The sequence below is a fragment of the Lineus longissimus genome, chromosome 18, assembly GCF_910592395.1.
Source record: "Lineus longissimus chromosome 18, tnLinLong1.2, whole genome shotgun sequence".
Lineage (NCBI taxonomy): Eukaryota > Metazoa > Nemertea > Pilidiophora > Heteronemertea > Lineidae > Lineus > Lineus longissimus.
This window is the reverse complement of record NC_088325.1, coordinates 13664378-13688350: the sequence shown is the minus strand read 5'-3', so window position 1 is coordinate 13688350 and position 23973 is coordinate 13664378. Positions and strand designations below refer to the sequence as shown.

Here is a 23973-nt window from a genome sequence, read left to right as displayed (position 1 = left end):
CTGAAAGATAGTCTGAATGCTCTTCGACTTTAAAAGAGTGTGTTGTATTTTTACTATTTTTTGAGTATTCTTTGTTCAAATCTGACTTCCATTACATGTACGTCTCACATTTGTTACATATTTGAATCATTCTTCTCCGGTGTTCACCATTATCTTAGATGTTTGGCCTCTTCCTTTCCTACACAATCCATCCACGCGCCTTGCAGACACTATCAGAAGCATCTAAACACCCGCTCTACATCTTTACTGCTTCTCAGTTGATGTCATCATAAACATGATCATAAAAACTTTGCTTCGATGCTCAAAAACTACCGTTGACTACAGCGGTTTCAAGGTGGGACACAACCAGAATTAATCCTCACCCTAACTCGACCGAAGCGGTCTGTGCACGACTGTACGTTTATACTCTACAGTTACATTATACCTAAGGTGGAATTGGCAATGACTGTGCTTTACATCTCTGCCTGTAGGCCTAAAAATACGCGAGTCCACCTGCAGACCATCCAGGTAAACCTTGCCGCATATTTGGGCAAGGCATCCAAGGCATCTGAATATGATCCGAGTTCGGGAGGAAACTATCACGTCTTCAGCCTCCGCTTTCCGATGGGGTCCCTGAAGGGGTTTTCAAACAATGCGCATGTGTACCGGAAATAATAAACATCACCCCAGGTAGGCAACTTACGTTGCTGTGTGCACTCAACGTTCAGGTATTTGCTAAGATTGGACGAGGTTTGTTGTTTCCACTCCATCGTCTGCTAAGCTACAGGTAACTGTTCAATCCACCTACGAGTTTGCTGATACCGCGTATACAATCTATCGTGTAAAATGTGGAATAGTTTCAGGCAAACCGAACATGGAATGAAACCAATCAACATTGCAAGGTGCAGTCCCCCTTCTCTACCCTCATTCTAGAAAAGTGGGTAGGCGAAGTTTAGGAGCCCAACCTGTTGTCTGCCTGCCCGTTTCACCACTAGCTTCTCGCACGCCGGATAACTCACACCGTGTCCCTCGCCCTTTTAGCCCGTTTCGGATACCCTCATCAACGCAATGGCTGCACCCATTGGAGATCAGAGAGCTATCACCAGCAAGGTAATGTCGTCTGTTTGTTCGTTTGTTTTCCCCGAAATTCCTATGCTTCAACCAGTTTTATAGGCCTCCGTGACCCCCCGGGTTGAAACGAGCCCTTCCGCCATTTTGAATCGACCTCCTGTAGTGTGAATTCAAGTCCACAAAATCAACGCCCTTATTTCCCCAAATATCGAAATTCAAAACTTTCCAAACTATCAATTCCTTGTAACAACAATCACTGAAGTTCTCCGACTGCGCATCACAAATTTGTCTTCAATTAAAACCATAAATCAAGTTACGTGTATAAAATACACCATGTATTCAATGACATTAATTAAGCAGGAAAATTACATTATACGAAATAAAAATAAATCTTAGTAAAATGTTTTAAAGGTGTGGCATTTCGCGATACCTCGGTGCGCAAATGTTGGTATGTAAAAAAATCTGGACAGATGCAAAACCGGTTCTAGAAACCGGTTCCAGCCATCTGGAACCGGTTTGTTGTTATAGTCTGTGTATGCAAATTGAATAATATCGTCTGTCAGTAATGAAATATATAACTTAAAGTTGTGACGTTATCGATTTATGTGTAGTCTGCGTATTGCTTATGAACATTCATTGACTTTCTACATTCAATGTACTAACAATTTAAATTAAGTTGAATGCTGTTGATGATTTTAGTTTTTATCAAATTCGTTAAGTTTAATTAGCCGAAGTTTTCTGCATCCCTTCTAACCATTTGACTTGCTGAAGTTCATGTTGGCAACAGACGCCGGTAGCTTCCGACCACCCTTGGGACGCCGGCGGGTTGACATATTTTGGTATCTCCTATCTTAGTGATTTGAAGAGTGCTAATTGAAAGTGACATCTACTCCTGAACAATGACAGCTGTCACTTAAGCCGTCAAGAACGCTTCCTTAGAGGTCCAACCTCGACTTTCATTCTCTCGCATATTTCGCCGAGTAAGCTCAGAATGATACATGTCTCAGACTCGCCAATTCTCACGAGATGTCAAGTTTTATCTAACTTCACACAACGTCGTCATCGCTTCATGCTTTTTTGGACAAATTGCACTTCGCACCAAATAGTATGTACACACCCCACTCATTAATCAAGTAATAACTAATACGGTTAAGGTTGAAAACTAAACGTCGACATATTTTGATATTGTTACTCAATTTATCATAGTTCACACATATATACCACGAGAAAAAGAACGTCAACGTGGGTGCGTAGTGAAATTCACTCAAAAACTGATGTAGGGCAAATTCATTAATACATTACGGAGTCAAGTATTTCCAGTCATGATATTTGATTTTACCGCTATCGCATCGTATTAACTCGTATGGTCGTCGTATCGAATATCGTATATCTTAGTTGGTATATATGCCGCGGGGGTGCATGCCAGTATACATATTGTGCAAAATGTGTACGTATCACAAATCCGATGTTTGTGCAATCAATCTCTTTGATTCAGTTCCATGATAGGGAAGAAATAATATAGCGGTCAGTTGTATTGACCTCCTGGTCAACGGCCTCGTGATCTGATTGAAGACAAGATCGAATCGCAGGATGTTGTTAAACTGGTTTTAATCATCGGAATCAAAACATGTCGAAATTCGTACAATGCACGTAACAGAACAAGTAGTTCTACAAAACGCCACAATGGCAAAACCATTACAAAGTGGGGCGCCACCGGCCGGTCTCTCTAACCTCTTAAAGGGCAATGGCATGCTGGGTGATACAGTACATCAGTCATGATAAAATATAGTTATACTCAGTAGGCAATACAACATCTCCTGTTAAAGTAATCACGTACGCGTCACAATTCTTTTCTTCTGAAGGTAAACACTACCTTTGAAATGTTCAAATTCTTGCGGTCCACCCACGCCGGATTCAAGTAATGCATTCCAGTCTATATAACCAGTTAAATGTCAGATGAAAGATGAAGTGGGGAAAATGCCCCCTCTTTCGCTATAACCGCAATTACACAATATACATGTACATTATATCGAACATGCTTGGATCTTGTAGTAGGACGCCTTCTGGTGGCAATACATGTAATACAGGTTTATCAGTTTTAGATTTGCAACAGTAACGCTCCTACAATTGAACTATAGAAAGGGGGAATATCATACTGATTGTCTGTGGGTAACAGGTCGTACACTGCTGGGATTAACAATGTCTGACCTTACCTTACAGAAGGAAGCGAAAGTAAGTTGTAAGTATCGTTCCTGAGAAAGACATAACGTAAGAGAATTAGAACTGCTTTGGAATTACCCATCCCGTCACCATCAGCTTGGGTGAACACTTGCACCCGCTTACGCAATCTCTTCATTGTGTGCCATGTGGCTTGTCTAGTATCCAGTGTGTGCGATCCTGCTACCAGACTGCAACACCATAGGTTTAGAGAAAGAAGGGTGTGCATGCTTTAAACGCTTGCATCACTTTCCAAATTTGATGTAATCCATCGATGTCCGTAAAAGCAAAAGCTAAATTAAATATTCTTAAACCAAAGCTTAATTCTGAAGGAGGACGACCAGCAAACATTTTGTGACGCAGGTAATTTACTTGTCTTCGGGGGTTGATTGTGCCTCTGCGCCGTGGGTGTGTTCCGGCCGGAGTGGAACCTGTTGTGTTCATCTCGTGTTGATGAAGAGACAGTTTGTAAAAGTCGAATGAATAAAACGACATCGTATCTCACAGTGGCGCCCCACGTTGGGCGCCACTGTGACACACTGTGACATTGTCCGGCTAGCTCTTGTCACAAACGATTAACTAACTCCGAGAATGATGTATAATCTTACCACTTTCTCTTGTCGTTTTATTCACTCTACTTTTACAAACTGTCTCTTCATCAACACGAGATGAACACAACAGGTTCCACTCTGGCCGGGGCACACCCACGGCGCAGAGTCACAATCAACCCCCGAAGACAATTGAAGACAACTAAATTACCTGCGTCACAATTTCAAACGTTTGAGTATAGTGCTTCGTGTTGTTCAAAGTTGCATGGATTTGCTGGCATCCATCAACAAGTGAACCGATCCAGTGTGTTTAAACAACCGTTGTTTAATAACAAGAAAATGCTCTGCATTGCCGCTCCCTCGAAATAAATCCCTGCTAATGCTTAATGCTGCTTTTGCCCTTGTAAAAATTGTTAGTCCAGATTCAGGAACGATACTTACAATTTTACTCATCTTGAACCCCGACCATTGATGATGTGCTTAATACGCGAATCAAACTGCTTCACGGTGACATATACAGCGGCAATGAATGTATTCTATTTATCTGCGGGGCAAAGAAAAACAATATGCTCGAACATCGTATGCCTTTAAGTTGCAGGGGCGTGTACATTCTTTGTATGTTTCTAGAAGAAGGAATGCTGAGAGCGCATCTTTATCTGCAAAGCAATGTTAGATGCAGGCCTGCGCAAAAGCTTTCTAGTTTATCTTTGGCACATCTTGCCTTTGGAATAAAGGTGCAGGCCTAAATCAATGCATTTACAGGTGGGATTCATTGCAAAGTATATACCTAGGTAGACGTATAAACAAACAGAATATGCTTGTATAATGTCTATGCCTACTCAGGTAGGCCTATCCTCTCTAAACTAAAGCTAGGGTTACCCATCACCTGTGCAACTAAGAAGTTATGTTCGTTGGTGTAGGTATCTCTGATCACTTGGTTGGCTTTAACCCCGTATGCTCAACATCAAACCCCTCTAACTTTTTATGGAGTTTGCCCGAATAACGGTAACAATCGCTGTAGCAATTAGTTTGGTTTTTAACTCTCGTGATGACACATCTTACCTTAGAAGACAGGTCGATCCAACCTGCAGGTGGTCCCACCAAGGTCTCGTCAAGATTACAGCAATTGATGATTTTATTCGATACGTCGACCAGAAATCTCGAGCTTTACTTCGTCAAAATAAACGAACGTGCGATCTGAGGAGTTGCCAAGAGTTTGTTTGCAGCGTGACTAAAGGCATTGCCCTTGTTCCAGAAAGCAAAATTTCAAATTTACCGAAGCATAATCAAAACCATCAACATCAAGCACGTATCGAATCAACTCAAACTGAAACAACACTCGAGGAATATCTCCCTAAACCTTTCCAGTCAGGCAAACTGGATTGATTTGGTGCGGTGTTTTTTTTCTGTCTGGTGAAGTTATTCTTAGCATGGTAGTGCAAAGTCCAGTCTGATGCGAATCGAAACATTTTTCAGAATCTTTCAATAAATACTCTTGTAAAGTGAAATTTGGTTTGTACCGATTCCAATTGAGAGGCTAGGTCAAGGTCATTTGGTTTCGTCCTGCCAGGGTCAAGGTTGATGCTGCAGATTGCTGTCTTGCAGTTTCTGTTACTGGTAGAGTAGTGTGTAACAAGAATGTTGTTGACGTTTTTGTTCATATAAGGGGTCAAGATACTAGCCACGAACAGGCAAGTGACGGTATCTGATATGTTGAAAACATTAAAGAAACGAACACAGCTTACTTTTTGCACCAGCGATTCCTTTAGCTTTCGACTTGTCAATTCAAATCAGTTTTTGGCGTAGTAGTAGTACACGGTGCCAGCCGCCTTTAAGAGCAAATTCTAGTTCAATGCAAGATGGCTGTACAACTTGTAGCAATCACTCCACCTCTTCAACTTCGGGGAATGGAATAGCTGCCTATTTATGGCGAAAGAATCAGCTTGATGGCTGCACCTAGCTTAGCCTCTGTGCTATTAATAACCTACAGGGGTAACACTGCCTTCATGGCTTTCAGTGTTGCAGGTAAACCAGCACGTCAGTAGAGGCTTCTCACCACTCATAAACACGATAAAACTCAGTATTGGCGTTTTGCTGATAATAGTTCGACGAGATAACTGTTTTTTGCCGGTAACTCGTTGTCTGGCTTGTTGCACTTGAGGTACCGGCCCAGGGATGCCACTGCAGTATCATCCAACCAGGCCTTGCCTCGTTATCGTTGGCGGCCATGTTTCATCCGGGTACTGAGTGGGATTCATTCAAAACGACTTCTAATAATGAAATACGAAACCGCAATATGTTAGAAATCTAACCCCGCCATGGCATAAAGAAGATATATTGTGGATTTAGCATCCGATTCTAAAGCAGTACAATAATTAATCTTTTCACCATATCCTTGACACAGTGCATGCATATACTAAACTTTGCATGTAACAGCACGTTTAATGGGAGTAGTTAAGAGTATTTGGAAGTATCTTTATCTTTACGGAGTTTCAATCAGAGATCTAAAACGACCAATGTTGTTTCTTTGTATGACAAAGTCAAGTTAAACATCTCCGAAGTTGAACATCTCTCTGAGTAGAAATATTGCATCAAACGTGGGTCCCAAACTCAACACACCATGATTTCAGATATTTAAGTTAATTATGAAACCTTTTAAGCGTGGATTTCCGGTGGACAGCATTTCAATTTTCACTAATCGCCTTCTAAATAATCTAATGCAAAACCTACCCAGCTATTAACTAAAGCATGCTCATTTTCACGTGCAATATCATTCGGTAGGATTCAGAACTTCCCTGGTATGGTGCGCTTTGTACTTTTGGCCTCAGACGACACAATGGCCCTCAGTCCAAACAAGTTGTTTCGCTATTAGAATATCGGATTTTCAATACCCATGCGACGTGAAAGCAGAGACAGTAACATGTGGGTTCCTAGCTTCAGCGAAGTGTTCTGTGGTGGGGTAGAGAAGCAACGACGATCCAATTCCAAACCAGGGAAGACCTCTGATGCATGAACCGTCTGCCTCTTGCACTTTTTCCTTTGCTGAATTACAATTTAAAGACTAAATCAATTTCGTCCTCAGGGTCTACCTTTACATCTGTAAACTATGTGTTTGTATACGATGCCAGTGTAAAAATGGACCATGGCGACGAGGTTGGCACTAAGTCTTTTATTTCTTGTTTCTTTCGTACTAATTTTGATTATTCACATGTACACTTCCGCCATCACAGGTCCTAAACATGTTGCTATGGAAACAGGAACCGGAAGCTAGCTTGCCTCCATGTTTCTCCGGAGGTTGGTATTACATTTTCCGAGTGTGGGTGAGACTGTCCCGTGTGGCCCTGCCTGACAAGAAAAAGAAACTACGAAAAATATTTCAAAAGAGTCCAAATCGAAATTTTCCGGAGTTATGTGTGAAATATCCGTGTTGTTCCTATAACATCTCGGACAATTTCCGAGGCACGAACCTGGAATACGAAATTATATTTATGTGCATTAAAAGCAAACAAAATATTTGGTTTTGAACGAAATATACATTCACTGAAGATGTAGAGAAAGAAAATTTAAACTCGGAAAATATCGAGAAAAAAAATTCGAAAATATGAAAGGAAGGAAATTAAAAAATCGGAAGACGCCGAGAAAAATTCGGAATTATCGAAATTTTCGGATCTGAACTTTTTACGTAGTTTCACTCTGAGGCTCTCGCGATACTCTTGGTCGAGGTGTGACTCCAAGTAACTCCCCATCTTTATGTAACATTGTCGTCAAGTTGTCATTTATGTTATCATGCCCATTCGAATAATGAGAACCGAGGTACAGGAGCATTTTGTTGTTAAAAAAGAAGTGTTGCTTTCATTGAATAATCAAATTTGCCGAAGACAAGAGTGTATCAAAAGCTTAATCAAAAATACTGATTGTGGAATTATTTACCCAATCATTACGAGTCACATGAAATTGCCAATCATTTTGGAACACTAGAGATTGAAGTTGACCCTCTCTCAGTAAAGCTGCATGGGGTTGGGGGCGACTGAGAAGCGCTTGGTATTACAGGCTAGCTGGGTAAGGTGAGACGCGCACGCGCATGCTTTCCCGCACTTTTAGCAGATCTTGTCTGACAGTCTCCATGAATCTTGAATATTAACGCTATGACTCAATGGATAACAAATAATTCTTAAACACTTTAAAGACAACACGGTCGTCACATTTCAATGGGGAAAAACTCATACCTTTGTTTGCAACTGAGCTTGGCAGGAAACGAACTTTATCACCCTACTGTTTTTAAGTTGGCAGAAAACTTTTACGCCATCTTGTATTCATGATGGCAGAAAAAAGAACTTTACCGCCATCTTGCAATCCAAGATGGCGGCAGTGTCACTCCTTTGTCTCAAACTTATTTTGGAAAGAACATTTATGAAGAAACATTTTCCGTAAACTTTTACAAAAAAGACCATGATGAGAAAACAGGGATAATTTGTCAGAGGTATCTGCATCACCCAGTTACCCTTGTTAATTTCTGTTAATCTCTTCATTTCAGTGTGCATTGGGTTTGATAAAAGCGGTAAGACTGACTTTACATATTTTCAAAAAGACCGGGTCCAATTTCTTGAAATTTTGGCATATTTCTGGTTATGTGGTAGGCCTGTACAAAGAGTAAGGCATACCACCGAGGAATGTAAGTATGACATTTCGTCACCAAGCAGATGTCGATTCTAGAATTACGTCATGCAACTACGTCACGTGATATGCAAATTAGCTTCACGAAACCTACGGAATTTAAGTAATTATTTTTAAATCGCATCTGAAATTGAACTGAGAAAAAACCTTTGTAAAAATCATTTTTTTAATTTTTTATTTCGCTGACGTCAGCGCTTCTAGTTTCGGTGTCTGCACCTTTTAGCCCGCGAAAATCAACCATTTTGGATTGCTGTTGCCTGCTTGGCGTTGTGTCCGAGGTTTGCGGTCTGGCCCTGCGTTCATGCCTCCCCTGACGAAAGCGCTCACAACCTTGCCTTTCTATGCTAGTCTGTGTCTAAACTATCTGCCCGTTTTTTGGAAAAGAATCCACTCTTTTTATCTAAATTGAAATTGCATTAAAAACATCCGGTCGCATTGTCCAATCAGAAGTTGAGAATCCAGAATTACCGCACCTGTGATGTTCAATGAACAAATGAAAATACGGGAAATAATTTCCTCCTTATCTGTGAAATTTGAAAATTCAGTCAAATAAAATATTTAGTTTTGTGAATTAACCGAAAACCTGGCAAATAAGTTGCAAAAGACGTTTTACTTTTCGAAACGTGGGCGAACGGTTTGACACTGACTTGGTGTGCATTCATGTAATAATATCATCATCCTCAAACCGTAGAAATTCACTCCCGGCACAGCTGAAATATGTAAAGTTTTCTCCGCTTTCAAATTTCTACAAACGTGATTGGTTTGTGCCTCAAATGTCATATTTTGTTGACAAACTATGGCAAGATCCTGTGATGACTATCGTGCCAATGGCATATCATGGCATACGTCGATTTAGGGCACCAGTCTGTTTGAAAGATCCCAAAGCACACTGATGCAAATTTGACTGTAAAAATCTCGCAACTGCCATCGCATAAACATCTTTTCTTTATTTTGTTCAAACTTCAAAAACAGCTTTCGTTATTTTCTTGTTGCTTGTTCCAACTGTTATTGTATGATAACACGCACCGAAAGTCATGCCGTGCAGCTAAGCCAATAAGTTGAGATGCATCCTCGTTCCTGGGTATTCAAATTAGTATACGAGGTTGCAAAATGGCTGCGGTGCATTACAAATTCTAAAATTCTAACTGGAATGTTTTACTCAAGTAATTTGTACACATTGTACTGACTACACATCATGATAACTCGGTTCTCATTTTCTGAATTGGCATTTGATTCAAATACACAAAACTCCTGGGATTTATAGAGGGAGTCTCTCACACTAGAGTTACGACCATGCTTGTGACCTTGCTGCCGAATCGTTTAACTAGGAGTCATGATTGTAAATGTAACTGAAAATATTAATAAAAAAAGTGAGAGGCTCCCTTGTTTTCAAAAGTGTCGTCTCCGTAGTATCTACCCCCGTGTGTTTGTACGTATGCGTATGAGCGTGTAGGAATTGGCGTGAACTCCAAGCTCCAGGTGTGAATTGCATACGCTCGCTCTCACGAAACGACCACAAGGCAGGGGTCAAGGTCAGAGGTAAAGTGACTGTGACCCCTGTTTCAAGGTCAGGTACATTGCTGACTGGCACAATTCCCTCTGGCCTGCTTACGTGTGCAGTGTGCAGTGTTACGAGCTGCAGAGACTCCTTGGATAAAAAGCGTCGTTTATCCGCCTTTGTCTGTCGTTCTTTGAAGGGACGGATACCTTTGCAATTGGGCCAAGCGCGTGATTTTCGGAAGCGTCCTTTCAAAACGTGCCCCCTCCCTTTGACGCCCACATACCATGTTTGACCTATCCTCTCTCCTTCAAACCTCGGTGCTCTTCCCAGCACAAATTAAGAAGGCTAGGCCTTCAACCAACATTACAATAAGTGAGCTGGGCTCACTTACCTGATCAGAATCCTTTTCCTATCTTTAATCGTTTCTATTTCTATTCACGTCACCTAGCGCTTCCACAATGCCGATGCTACCGTCCCCTGGGCCCTCACAGTGGTAACACACAACGCATGACCTTCACCTTGGTCATATAGTTCCTGGATGACCTTGAACTTGGATCTCATGATCCAAGTAGTAACGCCTTGACATTGGTCATGTGGCCTTGAATTTGGCCATTCGGTTTCTATATGACCTTGGAAGGTCATCTAGTACTAGTGTAGGGCATTACATGTAGAATAACGATGATTTCAGGACTGTTTAGTTTTGCTTTCTCTCGTTTGGCATGACATGCACAGTTTTGCACCATGTTACGTTTGAGCATGATTTACTTTCGGCATGTCATTTCAAATGCATTTCTTTTGTATGTATACGCTAAATTTTGATTCTGTTGGTTTCACTAGCCGTTGATACTCACAAATAATATCTCATCATCAATTGATATGAATACATATCAGTGTTAGAAAAGAAACTATTTACAACCCACGGATAAAACCAACACATACCAGAGAAAAAAATATTACATTTCGTAATTGTGGGTGTTGATGTTGTTGATGTTGTTGATGTTCAGGATTAAGATGTTTTCAGTTTCTGTATGGATACGCATGCGCACTCGAGGTTGAGTTGGTGTTACCCAACTCTACCAACGAATGGTTGGCAATACCTCCTCTTTATGTTCTATATCCAAAGCCCCTTCTTCTGTCTTAAAGTACTTTATGCAACGCCTAGCCCCCAATTTCAATTTTCTTTATGTGACGTTTTCAAAAGAGCATTTACAGGAGAAGACTGTCCCAATGTTAAAAACATGTCGAAATGCTGTTAAAACTCGTCAATCGTCGATCATAGTTCTAAGTTAATTTCTCACAATTTTCAATTTACAAATTTAGTTCACTTTGTAAGCAAGCAATCAGTATCTATAATTGGAATTTCGAGGGGGGATTTCTGTTGACTCTAGGAATTTTAGTTTAGGTCAAAGCTTATAGGTCACAACATATTTACGTTCATTGTCGACTCCCATAACTGTCAATTTTTGATTGAGTTATGGCGCAAAGAATACGGATACACGTTTTCTGCAAATGTCCATTTTTTACAACATCACAGGTTGCAAATGACTTTTAAGATACCGAAAACTGCGCATGTCCTTTGTTCCTAGAAGACCTGCTTCAACATTAAAGGAACAACTTGGGCATGAGATAGTTGGTTTTCGAAAATGGCCCCAAGCTAGTCGGCGACTTCCTTAACAGTATCATGAAAAATCACTCAACTACACTGAATGAACAATGCACAAGAAGATAATGTTACCATTACATGGATTCTGAAATTTGCCAGCCATGTCCAAAACCACCTCGCAACACTTCCAAAATCATTTCTTAGAGCTCACCTTTAGTGTAATGCTACATGTGCTGGCAAAGAGCGGCGAGCAGGGCAATTTTCCTCCTGACCACCCATATCCATCGCCCAAGTTGTCCCATCAACACCGAAACGTTTCTTAGGTGATGTTTGCTGAATTCTGAATTCAAAATCTAACCCAGATATCATCATCATTCATATAAAACACGTCCATTTCTACGTGACTTCGGATGGTCTGATGAATTCAAAATGTAATGTGATAAAAGAGACAGAATGGTCCATCTTTGGCCAAGAAATGAATCAAAACATTCTGACGAAAAATTGCACAAATCTAATGAACTTTCCCGTGGGTATCGCTGCAGACGATAAGAAGCATCTGCAGACATTTTTTTAAATAAATAATTAATGTAATCTGCAGACCATTCCCGTCCGTACAAATGCCTGTATTTTTCATCACATCAAAGCAATACACAGACTATAAGTGTTCATCCTTTCTATAAATAATTAAACTAATCGTTTGCATTGGGTTGCATTAAAAAATTACCTATAATTTAGACGATCTCAAGTTATTGTGTAAATCATAATTTTTTAAATTAGTTATTGAAGACTTATGAGATTGAGTTATTTGCACCACACACGCCATTGAAAATAATACCCAGCGTCTGTTATTAAAAGACAGAGAGACCACTTATAGAGATTTTAACAATTAAGTATTTGTACATGTGTTGAAGTTGAAGGTACTAAAGATGTAATGTCGAACATTTCAAATTCAAGGACTGTTGTTTGATCTGAAGTTCCTTGAAATTAAGCTACATTTATACTACGCAGTGATCATTTAGTAATACCTATATCTATGTTGAAAAAACGTATCTTCCTTAAGTTTATCACCATTTACATGTTTATGAATGTTTGTTCGTACTTTCGCCACTACCGAACTACTTGCGTGTCAAAATACAAAAAACTGCATATATTATATCGATATTTAATGTATCTGTGACGTCATGACATGTAGGTAAGTTGTATCTTTCTTTCAATGTGAGGATATCAAAGTTCGAGGTCACCTGGGAAAGCTATCAAAATGTAGTGTGATAAAGAAACAGAATTAGATAGGCTCCTATTCAAGTATAGTTGTCGAAGAGTTTTCAAAAAATCGAAAATTCGGTAAACATTGGTAAATATCGGTTACAACGGAAAATGTCGGAAAAAATGGGTACATTTCGATGTTTATCGGTAAATGTCGGTAACAATCGTAAAATATCAATACATTTTGGCCAGTTCGCGGTTTGTTTTCGTCAAAATCAAACTAAAAACCAAGAATATCGTTAGGTTGATTTGATCAGTCGAATTTGGTAGATAATTTGATAATCTTGTAGGAATCAATTACAGCTTATTTCTGGATTGACCTCATGGTTTTTACTACCCTAGTATTCCTACTTCTGCCACCACTCTGTCACTCTACCCGGTGACTTTTCTCTCTCGCCAACTCGTCTTGCGAGGTCCAGACTTTCCGGCCTTCTATTAAACTCTTCCTAAATGACACTAGAAGATGGCGATCAATCTTAGTAAAACTTGTTTTGGTCTATTCAAACTGGCGTGCGTCCACCCGGCTTGTCCAACCTTGAAAATATAGTGTTAAACTCCAGTTATAATATGTTACCAGTCTATGAAATCTCACTCTATATTATCCTGTTCTATATCATCTTCAAATTTTGATAGCTATCCCCAACCAGTTCCCAGTGTATAGGGCGTGGTTATTGAAACGTTAACTGATATCATGTTGGTGAAAGCGTTCTCTAATAGCCATGCCCGCCTTCCCTCTCTATATAGAGTAAGTCTTTTCGGTATGTTTTGCTAAGGTTCTTCAGCGGTATCAGGTCAAACACTGCTTGATTCTGCGGGCTGACCTGGCAGAAACACACCAAGGTAAAATCACTTGAATAACTTGAGTTTTACTCACAAGCAGTGTCTCAAAATCATCCAAATGATGTATTTCACAACCAATTGCGATTCGTTTATTGCCTCTTTTCAAGATAAAAATCAAGAAACAATAAAACCCAAGCTTAAATGAGTGATTTTACCAGCTTCTGTTATTTATTGTATCTAGTATAAAGGAAGGGTTGATGGATACAGGTGAGTGGAGCCCGTCACGTCTTTTAAACAGAGTCAGTCTCATTCCCATTGGTCAAGTTTATGTCTGACGTCACGGATTAATTTGAATATGCAGATTTTGCTTTTGGTTGGTGTTGGTTTCTGTTGAACGAGCGTAGAAACATCATGGGTATTCACTGAGTTGGAAAGTAGTGTCTTACTTTATAAAGTTTCCCTTTTTTGGTGAATTTTGTCTGACAACCGAGATTTTGTTCAAATTGAAATATTTACGTCTAACATTAGCTGATAATCCCATGAGATAATAACATTTTAAGAACCATTTTAGCTAAGTAAGTGATAGAAACCAAAAATATTGCTGTGACAGCAGTTGTTTTTCATCTTTTAATAATGGAATCTACCAATTATGATTTTGAAGTTCAACAAGTACGTCATATTCATACGATATTACGTGTTTATTAGCTGATAAACTGAAAAGATTGTCCTGAACCACCTCAGACTTTCTTATCCCCAAAAAAAACTTACAGAATATTGTTTTAAGGCTGGCAGGGGATGTTATATACCAAAATCTTTTAATGTCTGGTCTTATCAAATTGGTACAGTTACTCGTTCTTCGACACTGCCACGTTCAACCCGAAGCCATCATCGGCCAAACATTTTGACACACGAGTCCAGATCTCGCCATGATATTCACCGAGTTCTTCTATATACTTACAGGTGGCGTCCAAATATGACAGTGAACACGAGGCGCAGGTCATTAGGTGGATTAAAGAACTCTGCAGTGATGCCTCAGCACAAGAGCTGAAGCCAGGCATGAAGGAAGTGAAGGAGCAGCTCTCCGATGGACACCTTCTAATCCAGTAAGTACCGTAGATAGAGTCTTGCGCAGCCGTGGACGCCTTCGTTGTCCGTCAAAACAGGCCACCATCTTTGATCCTAAAGAGCCGAGGTCTATCCTTTCTTACAACGAATTTCAAACACATGGACACCAAGTGTTTTCGTTATCAAAATCTTTGAACATCAATTCAATAACAAAATGCTTGTTTTCAGATTGATTAACGCAGTGTTCAAGGGTACCCCAGCAGAAAACATGCCTGGACCAGCAGCAAAAAAGAAACAAATCAAGCTTAACAAGGGAAAAATGGCTTTCGCCCATGTAAGTACTGTACTTCATCAATGTGTTTATTCTTGTTTCTGTGTGTCATTGAATATGAATATTAATGACTCAGTTCATCAACTGTAACGAAGTTCAACTCGTCATTATAATCTATGAGTTGTCATTATGATTTTGGAAATTGCATTCCGTGCCTAATCTCACGCTTTCTCTCCTCCACAGATGGAGAACATCCAAAACTTCGTCGTCGGTTGCGAAGCCTACGGTGTACCCAAAACCTGTACCTTCCAGACAGTCGATCTGTACGAGGGACGCAACATGCCGCAGGTTCTCAACTGCATTATGGCTCTTGGAACCGAGGTAGGCACAAACAGTTTTCCCCAATCCCCATTTCCCATATGTTTCCATTTTCATTATGTCTTGTATTTGTTCATTCAACCCTTCCGTTCTCGCTCGTCGATCACGTGACAAGGATGGCGGATGTTTCCATGGATAAGACTCTGGAACCGGAACAGGAGACAGGTGGGTAAGAGCTTCCGCTAGGCGGAAATCTTCTTTTTAGTTTTGTGTGTCTCCCTTTCCATCTGTGAACTCCTTCTGGAACAAGTAACGAAAGTAATCTATGTAGCTTCATCCGTAGAATCTTCCCCAAGAAAGTAGAGTGCGCTCAGACAACATGAACTCTCTTTCGCCCTTCTAGGCCACTTATCATCTGTCTTTCCAACGGCTACACGCTACACACCCTCCTCTTCTCTGTTCTCAAACTTTTATAACGAGTGGTGTTTTATCTTCATCTTAAAAAATTCTGCCAAGTCCTCTCTCCTGTCTTGTTCTGTCAGCTAACTGTATCAACCAAATACTTCAAAATCCTTACATCCCTCTTCTCCCCTTCTTCGTTGTCTAGGCTCAGCGATGCGGGTTCAGGGGCATGACAATCGGACCTGGTCCTCTCAACAACAACCGTCGCCAATTCACCCGTGATCAGCTGCGGCAGGGACATACGATCATTGGGCTCCAGTCCGGCACAAACAAACTGGCCTCACAGAAGGGTATGACTATTGGAGGAGTTAGGCACGTCGGTGATATTAGCTGTGGTCCTGGGTCAAAGGAAGGAGAATCCGTGATCAGTTTGCAGTCTGGTACGAATCAGTTCGCGTCCCAGAAGGGCATGACGAGCATGGGAGCGGTACGGCACGCAGGAGATACAAAACACGACGGTTTACAATCAAAGGAGGGCGAAAACTACCTATCGCTGCAGTCGGGGACGAATCAGTTCGCGTCGCAGAAAGGCATGTGTGCAATGGGAGGGGTGAGGCACGTCTCCGATATCAGGTGCGACCAATCGGTGAAAGAGGGACATAATGTTATCGGGTTGCAGTCGGGCACGAATAAGTTCGCTTCGCAGAAGGGTATGTCTGGGTTCGGCTCCGTCAGACACGGAGGAGATATCGACTGTGGCAAAGCGTCAACCGACGGTGACATGGTCATTGGATTACAATACGGCACGAACAAACTCGCTTCCCAGGCTGGAATGGCGCCCATGGGTGGCGTCCGCCATTGCGGTGATATCAAGATTGATGATATGTCAAACGAGGGCTCTGCGATCATTGGTCTGCAATATGGCACGAATAAATTAGCATCTCAGAAAGGAATGACCTTTGGCGGCGTGAGGCATTGCGCGGATCTCACTTGCGATGATATGTCGGAGGAAGGCAAGGGAGTAATCGGCCTACAGTGCGGAACAAATAAATTCGATTCGCAGAAGGGAATGATTGGGTTCGGTTCTATCCGCCACTGCGGTGATATCAGAACAGACGACATGGCACTGGAAGGAATGGGCGTGATTGGTCTACAGGCCGGTTCCAACCAAGGCGCCAGCCAATCAGGAATGTCCTTTGGAGGAGTGCGTCACGCTGGTGACATTCGGTGCGATGAGATCTCAGCAGAAGGTCAGGGAATCATTGGTCTACAGTCCGGCTCCAACAAGGGCGCTTCACAGATGGGCATGTCGTTTGGAGGCGTGCGTCATGGCGGGGATATGAGAGTCGACCCCATGTCGAAGGATGGGCAAGGCATTATTGGTCTCCAGTCAGGCTCTAACATGGGGGCATCACAATCTGGAATGGTCATGGGCGGTGTCCGACATGGTGGCGACATGAAAGTTGACCAAATGACTACCGAAGGCCAAGGCATTATCGGTCTCCAATCAGGCTCGAATAGAGGCGCATCCCAGGCGGGTCTTGTCATGGGTGGAGTCCGTCATGCAGGAGATATGAAAGTCGACCCCATGTCCATGGAGGGGCAAGGCGTTATTGGTTTGCAATCAGGCTCAAACACGGGGGCGTCACAATCCGGAATGGTCATGGGCGGTGTCCGACATGCTGGCGACATGAAACTCGACCCCGGGTCAATGGAAGGCCAAGGTGTCATCGGATTACAATCGGGTTCCAACAGAGGTGCCACACAGTCTGGAATGGTCATGGGCGGAACGAGGCACGGCGCAGACGTCAGAGCAGACGAGTACTCGCAAGAGGGAGCTGGCATCATCGGCTCGCAATACGGTTACAACAAGGGCGCCTCCCAAGCAGGCATGAATTTCAGCAACCAGAGGCACGTTGGAGACATCAAGTCGGATCCCTACGCCCAAGACAGCGCGGGAATGATACCACTGCAAATGGGAACCAACCGAGGCGCTAACCAACAGGGAATGCATTTCGGCGCGCAAAGGCAAATTGCGGATGTTTCAGATTTCTAAGGAACTATGACTAACTGGACTGACATTGAAGACACTTTTTTCTTCACCATCAACAAAGAACATTGTTTATATTTCTATTATTTCTAACGTACTGATGGATTCAATCAACGCAAGTGAAAACCAGAGCATCTGCAAACCTTTTCATTTACGGATACTGTTAAATGGCGCCATACTATTAATATCAGGCCTATATTGTGCACTGTGACTTTGATATTCGTTTCCGACACCACGTTTGCAAGACATCACCAGTGCTAGTATTTAGTAAGCAGCATTTTATTTTCGAGTGTTCTTGTTGACATTGTCAAGGACCATGCGTTTCAATTTAGAAATTGTCACATTTGAAATCAGGCGTCGAAGGACAATTGATTGGAAGGACCTGGTTCGATATTGAAATTCAAAATCGGGCAATCAGGAATGTCGATACATATCACTTGACAGTGATAGGTTATTTTAAATATTAGATTTTGGATTCGAACATGACGAAGGGCGCTGATTGGATTTTCGATCTGTCAGTCAGAGTCGACTTTTCGTCGGTTGACTGATTCAAAAGATACTTTCGTAAGCACTGGTAGAAAAACTTCGCAGATTTTTCATATTTTGTATTAGACAATGAAAATATTGTTCAAGAGATAAGATTTATGAGGTCTTGTCAAACTAGAAGTATCGTTTTGACGTGCATAACAGGACACACGAGGCGGAATTTGTGGGCGAAGTGTCTGCAGTCATCCAGAAGTATCTGAACGGACTATTATTTGATGAGTTCGCGCATGTCAAAAACCTACTTCCGGTCTTGACACCATACTCTGGTGGGATGGGCTTGCAGGAACATCATCGATATTCATTTTATGTCAAACTCAAATGAAACGAAAGGAAATTATATTCCTTCCAAAGTAGATGTATTTTAACTTTTACAGCATCCATTTTAACAATTCTGATGACGTCTTAAGTCTGTGGTATCTACGTCATCATAATATGACTACTGCAAGCCCAATCTCACCTAAATATACAGAACTGTTGTGATCAATGTGTACATAGGATACGAATTGGACAGTAGCGTGTCGAGGTAGAACATTGTAGTACACGAAGAGAACACTAGGTTACGAGGAATCACATCTCGAGACTGTAGCACTTGCTGTAAGGATGCATGAACGCTGGAAATATGAACGTCTCGTCTCGAATTGGCCTTTTCAAAGATGAAAAATATCAAAACTGGAAGAGTGAAACCGATGTAGAAGTTTGAAAGTCAGATGAATGATTTCGCACTCCTGTTGGTTAAGAAATTCTTCAAACTTGCAAAGGTTCAACTCATGTTGTAGATACGTGCTTTTGATAAGAATCTAAGGTTCTGTGATGGTTAAAGGTTAATATAGGCTGCATGAAGCTTCAATTGTTAGACACTTCTGTTTACTTTAGTCATTAATATATTGTATATGGCGTAGGTAAATAATCTCAAGCAATTTATTATTAGTCGCTGCTGGTGAATGAACGACTTTTGTGGTGAAACTTTTGAGATGGTCAAAAGCTCATAGCGGACTACCGCCTTCCCTCAGCACCGAGACCTAAGAATCTTTCATTCACCAGGGCTTCACGCAAGTATTGTCTATATGTTGGTAAAGAATATTGTTAAGAATTCAACGCCGCTTCGGCCAGAGAGTCAGGGGAAGTGGAGAGGCACTGACTGTCCGTCGAATATACCCGAATATTTTATAAAATAAATGCATTTTGCCACTGGCAACTTTGTTCTGATTGTATACCTGTCATACGTTTATAACCAAAAAGCTAGTTTTATATATTTTTGTCACAACACATAGCTTAGCTGCAGGTTGATTGAAAATCGTCTTAAAGATTGAATTGTTCGGTAGATGTACTGCTCTAGCGCGATATATTCTGCAGTGAACACCTTGCATTTTTGTGTGAAACACATTGCAACTTTGCAGCATAAACGACGTCTCCCAAGAAAAAAACTTTGAAGAAAACGTGTATGTCTCTGAGGCCTCATCTTTCTGTTAACATTTGGCAGCAAATCGTAATTTCAATACTTCTAAGGCTACGAAGCAATGACACCAATTGGCATGGTTGGTCGCGTCCCCTCCCCCCGCGTACTTAATGTACTCACGCGACGAAGCAAGCTGAAAAGTGTAATCGATCCCTAATTGATTTATCACATCTTGCAGCAACAACGTTCAAGAAAATGCTGAGTTCATCTACTACCTCCCTTAAATCGCGCCGCGTTTTTCTGTTCATTTTTTGCGTTATCATTCTGTCTCTGTCCATCATTTTTCTTACTTCACATTTGTTTTGTGTTCAGTTTAGTTTCCCCAGCCTTAAACTTCACTGGGACTCGTACAAAAGCTCGAAACATATGTATGGGTATCAGGTTCATCAATGTATTGACACATCTGTAGTGGGATGGCGCATAACATTATCATAAATGTGAGTCTTCTGTCAAAACCCTTAATATTCTAGATGGCTACATTACTGGGGCTTGAAAAAAATGCAACTAGTATCACCAGGAACCTTTAGAAGAGCATGTTTACTTAACCCACCTTCCATCTTCAGGCTCAAAGAAACGTATTCCCGGGCATGACCATCGGTGCGGCGCCAACCACAAAGAACGTCAGGGAGTTCAGCGACGAGCAGATGAAGGCTGGTCAGAACATCCTAGGCATGCAGGCAGGCTTCACTGGCGGAGCCTCCCAATCGGGCATGTCCATGGGTGCTGGCCGCCATATTGCTGATATTAAGGTGGATGCCATGTCAAAAGATGGCCAGAGCATGCTCAGTCAGCAGGCAGGCTTCACCGGTGGAGCTTCTCAGTCCGGCATGTCCTTCGGAGCAGGTCGCCATATCTGCGACACCAAGGTTGACGCGGAAATGTCGAAAGAGGGCCAGAGCGTCCTCAGCAAGCAAGCTGGTTTCACCGGTGGGGCGTCACAGAAGGGGATGTCCAGTGGAGGCGCCCGTCACATCTCCGACATCAAAGTCACTGACATGTCGAAGGAGTCACAAGGCATGATGTAGAGGTGGAAGTGCTTCACTACAAGGAGGAACTCAACACTTCTTTCACATTCTGTTTAATTCTATCAGTTCTGTTAGATTTGAAGATTTTCATTCTGATTGAAATCTTTATAATCTGTTAATTTTAGTTGTACATATCATGGACTCAGATGTACACGTCCCCTTGGACTTGTCCATACATTTTCTATTCAAATTCACCTTGTCGAAGCCCAAGGAGACTCGCACAAAGATGTTCTGGGCAGTTGGACTTGCGCATTAACGGTCAAAAGATTGATGAAAAACGATTAGATCGATTTGGAAAGGCAAATTATTAGATGATTTTCCAAACAGCGATTTTACCTCAAACTGTATACCTTAAACATAAAGTTTATACAAATGGAAGTCTTTACACCAACGTCTTATCTCCAAATTGTTCTTTTAAAATGTCCCTCTCAGAAAAAGCTTATATAAACAAACGCTCTGTGCATCAAAACGTCTACATTTTACTCATGTTATGAATTACAGCTAACTGTTAAGACAAAACGTATGAAATAAAATTCACCTTCATTTGCGTAAGATATTGTTTGATTGTTATATGAAGGATACAAACACATAAGATGGTGATACCTCTCCAATGTGTGTGACGGATTCGTGAATGGTTTTGTAATTCTGGGACCATACCCTTCAAAATAGGCTTTGGGGCAACCCCTCATTTGCCTCAAAATCAATTTTGCCAAATCAATCCAAACTGGCTGCCGAATAGCCTACACTTGACTCGAAAACGGAACCAGAAATAGCATAGGATGATGCCTGGGACTTGGATAAGGAACGTCTGTGGTGGACATCTGTCGCTCTTTAATGAACAACGAACATTTTTAGGAGCTATCTTCATGTCTTGGATGAAACGCAGGTTATTAGCATATACTTCATAAGCATCCATGCCAGTTAAAACACATCTAATATGCATCCCCTGAATGCGTGTGTTGAAAACTGATATATAAATAAATTCGTGTTGCCATTTGTTATTGCTAATAACCATTCCCTGGCTGCTTTGTTAAATGTATTGTCGACGATAGTCTTTGATTGCTTGATTAGCTAACTGTACCTTTTGACTTGATGACACTACGGATCACATAAGAATCTTGTGTTCTTTAAACTCTGAGCTGAGGACCTGCTTTCTTTCAGAAGTTCATTTCATCTGTGACTAGTTGATATATGGTGTTTGAATTGACCTACTTGAGAACGACATAATTACTTTCATCTTTGACACAAAAAGAAATGCAGGCACAAGTTGCGGATGATGATCACGTGGTATTGTTACCATGGGCACGAGGTTATCAGAAAAGCCATATCAGCCTCTTGATGTCCTTTGGTAGTGCATTTTTTCCACCTTTCCCCACCTGCTTGTGTTTATGCTTCGGTAGCCATAGTAACACCTAGCAACCAGGAAAGTACTAAGCAGTGCCTTGTAACCAATGGTAACAAACATTCGCTTACATATACAAGTAAATTGGCAAAATAATCTCCTTATAGTTGTATACACCACACTTCACAAAAGGTTTAATCTTCATTCCCTTATGCAAACACAGCGCTGTTAATTGATATAAGAAATTCAAATGGATATTTTAGATCTAAGTCTATGCACCATTCCGTTTTTACAACTTTTTCCTTAAAATGACAATTTTGCGCGCCTCTTTTACTGCACAGCACTTTCCAGTTTTACCCCATACCGACCGTTTCATTGCCAAACAATCCGAATCATTTTGGCGAGATAAACAATTCTACAATCCACAGCAGCACATGAACGTGTGGCCGCCCCTGCTTCAGAATTCAATATCCTCGTTCACGTTCACGTTCCCTGACATTCATGCAAGACTGTACATATCACATGGCCCGCCTGTCCCCCGAACCACACGCCCTAAACCTTTCCTCTTCAGCAGTTTGCAATGATAATAAGTTCCGAGTTCAATACGTTATCTAATTCGATTAACCTAACTTTTCTTTTTACAGGTGCAATAAGTATGGTTAAGAGTCGGGAACTATGCTTTGTTCTTCTTCAGCGTTCGTTGAGCGCTTGGAGTTGATTTTCTCCAGGGAGTATTCCTCCTCCATAGCGAAATGAATCGTATGCTTTGTGAATATACATGTATGTCTTTGTTATCTTGCTGTTGGCTTGGTAACAGGGTTAGTTTTGTTGTTGTTGATAGTTATATTCGGGGTTTTTATGCATGTTGCTAAATGAAAATCCACAATGTCCTTTGATTGTTTTTCAGTAACAAGTCACTTACATGAATGAAGTTCACAGTATCTACATTGTCGTGTCTATCACTTAGACTATCACTATCACTACGAAAAACGAAACATTTCTCATTTTCAACTCTTCAGAACATTTCCTTAAAAACGTTGGTCATTATTCTATTTTCTCCACAAATTCAATAAAAAGGTCTCCCTTGCTTTTAATCCTGACGATCTCTACTTTTTCTGTTCTATCAATTCTTTCTCTTGTATACGCTATTACCATTAATCCTTCTTCAGTGTCAGAGGAACCAGTTCCCAGGAATGACAATCGGAGCCAGGCCCACCACGAAGAACGTAAGAGAATTCACAGACGAGCAGATGAGGGCGGGACAGACTATGATCGGTCTCCAGGCGGGGACGAACAAATGCGCTTCCCAGTCCGGCATGTCTATTGGAGCGGGTAGGCACATCGCTGATATCAAGGTTGAAGATATGTGCAAAGACGGTCAAGGTGTCCTTGGGATGCAAGCTGGTTACAACAAAGGTGCCTCGCAGTCCGGGATGTCGTTTGGCGGCGGGCGCCATTGCGCCGATATCAAAGTTGACGACATGTGCCGCGATGGCCAGGGAGTTCTTGGCGGACAGGCTGGCTTCACCGGCGGCGCGTCTCAGTCTGGAATGTCGTTTGGTGCCAATCGTCATATCAACGATATTAAGGTTGCCGACATGTGTGTAGATGGCCAAGGCGTCCTCGGTATGCAGGCTGGATACACCGGTGGTGCCTCACAGAAGGGGATGTCCTTCGGTGCCCCTCGGCACATCAACGACATCAAGGTTACCGACATGTGTGCAGAAGGTCAGGCTGTGCTTGGTATGCAAGCAGGCTACACTGGCGGGGATTCCCAGTCAGGGATGTCGTTTGGTGCTCCGCGTCATATCAACGACATGAAAATTGCGGACATGTCTCAGGACACCCAGGGCATGCTCTGA

The 23973-nt window shown here is 41.7% G+C and overlaps 3 protein-coding genes across 7 annotated transcripts; all 3 read left to right on the top strand.

The window, feature by feature from the left end:
* Positions 1-927: 927 nt before the first annotated feature.
* On the top strand, positions 928-19499 carry LOC135502083 (uncharacterized). 5 transcript variants are annotated; one of them, XM_064794620.1, is made up of 7 exons: positions 928-1089; positions 8350-8373; positions 10439-10483; positions 14597-14739; positions 14930-15035; positions 15216-15353; positions 15898-19499. In XM_064794620.1, exons 1-7 carry the CDS (start codon positions 1048-1050, stop codon positions 17746-17748), a joined length of 2349 nt encoding a protein of 782 aa, XP_064650690.1. In that variant the 5' UTR covers positions 928-1047; the 3' UTR covers positions 17749-19499. The 5 variants fall into 5 exon arrangements, with proteins under 5 accessions (XP_064650690.1, XP_064650691.1, XP_064650692.1 ...); XM_064794621.1 differs by lacking the exon at positions 8350-8373; XM_064794622.1 differs by lacking the exon at positions 10439-10483.
* Positions 19500-20331: 832 nt separating this feature from the next.
* On the top strand, positions 20332-20769 carry LOC135502240 (calponin-2-like). The gene has a single exon (XM_064794899.1). The coding sequence runs from the start codon at positions 20332-20334 to the stop codon at positions 20767-20769; it is 438 nt and encodes a 145-aa protein (XP_064650969.1).
* Positions 20770-23304: 2535 nt separating this feature from the next.
* On the top strand, positions 23305-23973 carry LOC135502239 (calponin-2-like). Its single transcript, XM_064794898.1, has one exon. It carries the CDS (start codon positions 23305-23307, stop codon positions 23971-23973), a length of 669 nt encoding a protein of 222 aa, XP_064650968.1.

Coding starts and splice junctions, on each gene's coding strand:
- LOC135502083 (XM_064794620.1), top strand. CDS start 1,048: ATGGCTGCACCCATTGGAGATCAGAGAGCTATCACCAGCAAG. Junction 15,036..15,215: donor GAAAAATGGCTTTCGCCCAT/GTAAGTACTGTA, acceptor TCTCCTCCACAG/ATGGAGAACATCCAAAACTT. Junction 15,354..15,897: donor TTATGGCTCTTGGAACCGAG/GTAGGCACAAAC, acceptor TTCGTTGTCTAG/GCTCAGCGATGCGGGTTCAG.
- LOC135502240 (XM_064794899.1), top strand. CDS start 20,332: ATGACCATCGGTGCGGCGCCAACCACAAAGAACGTCAGGGAGTTCAGC.
- LOC135502239 (XM_064794898.1), top strand. CDS start 23,305: ATGACAATCGGAGCCAGGCCCACCACGAAGAACGTAAGAGAATTCACA.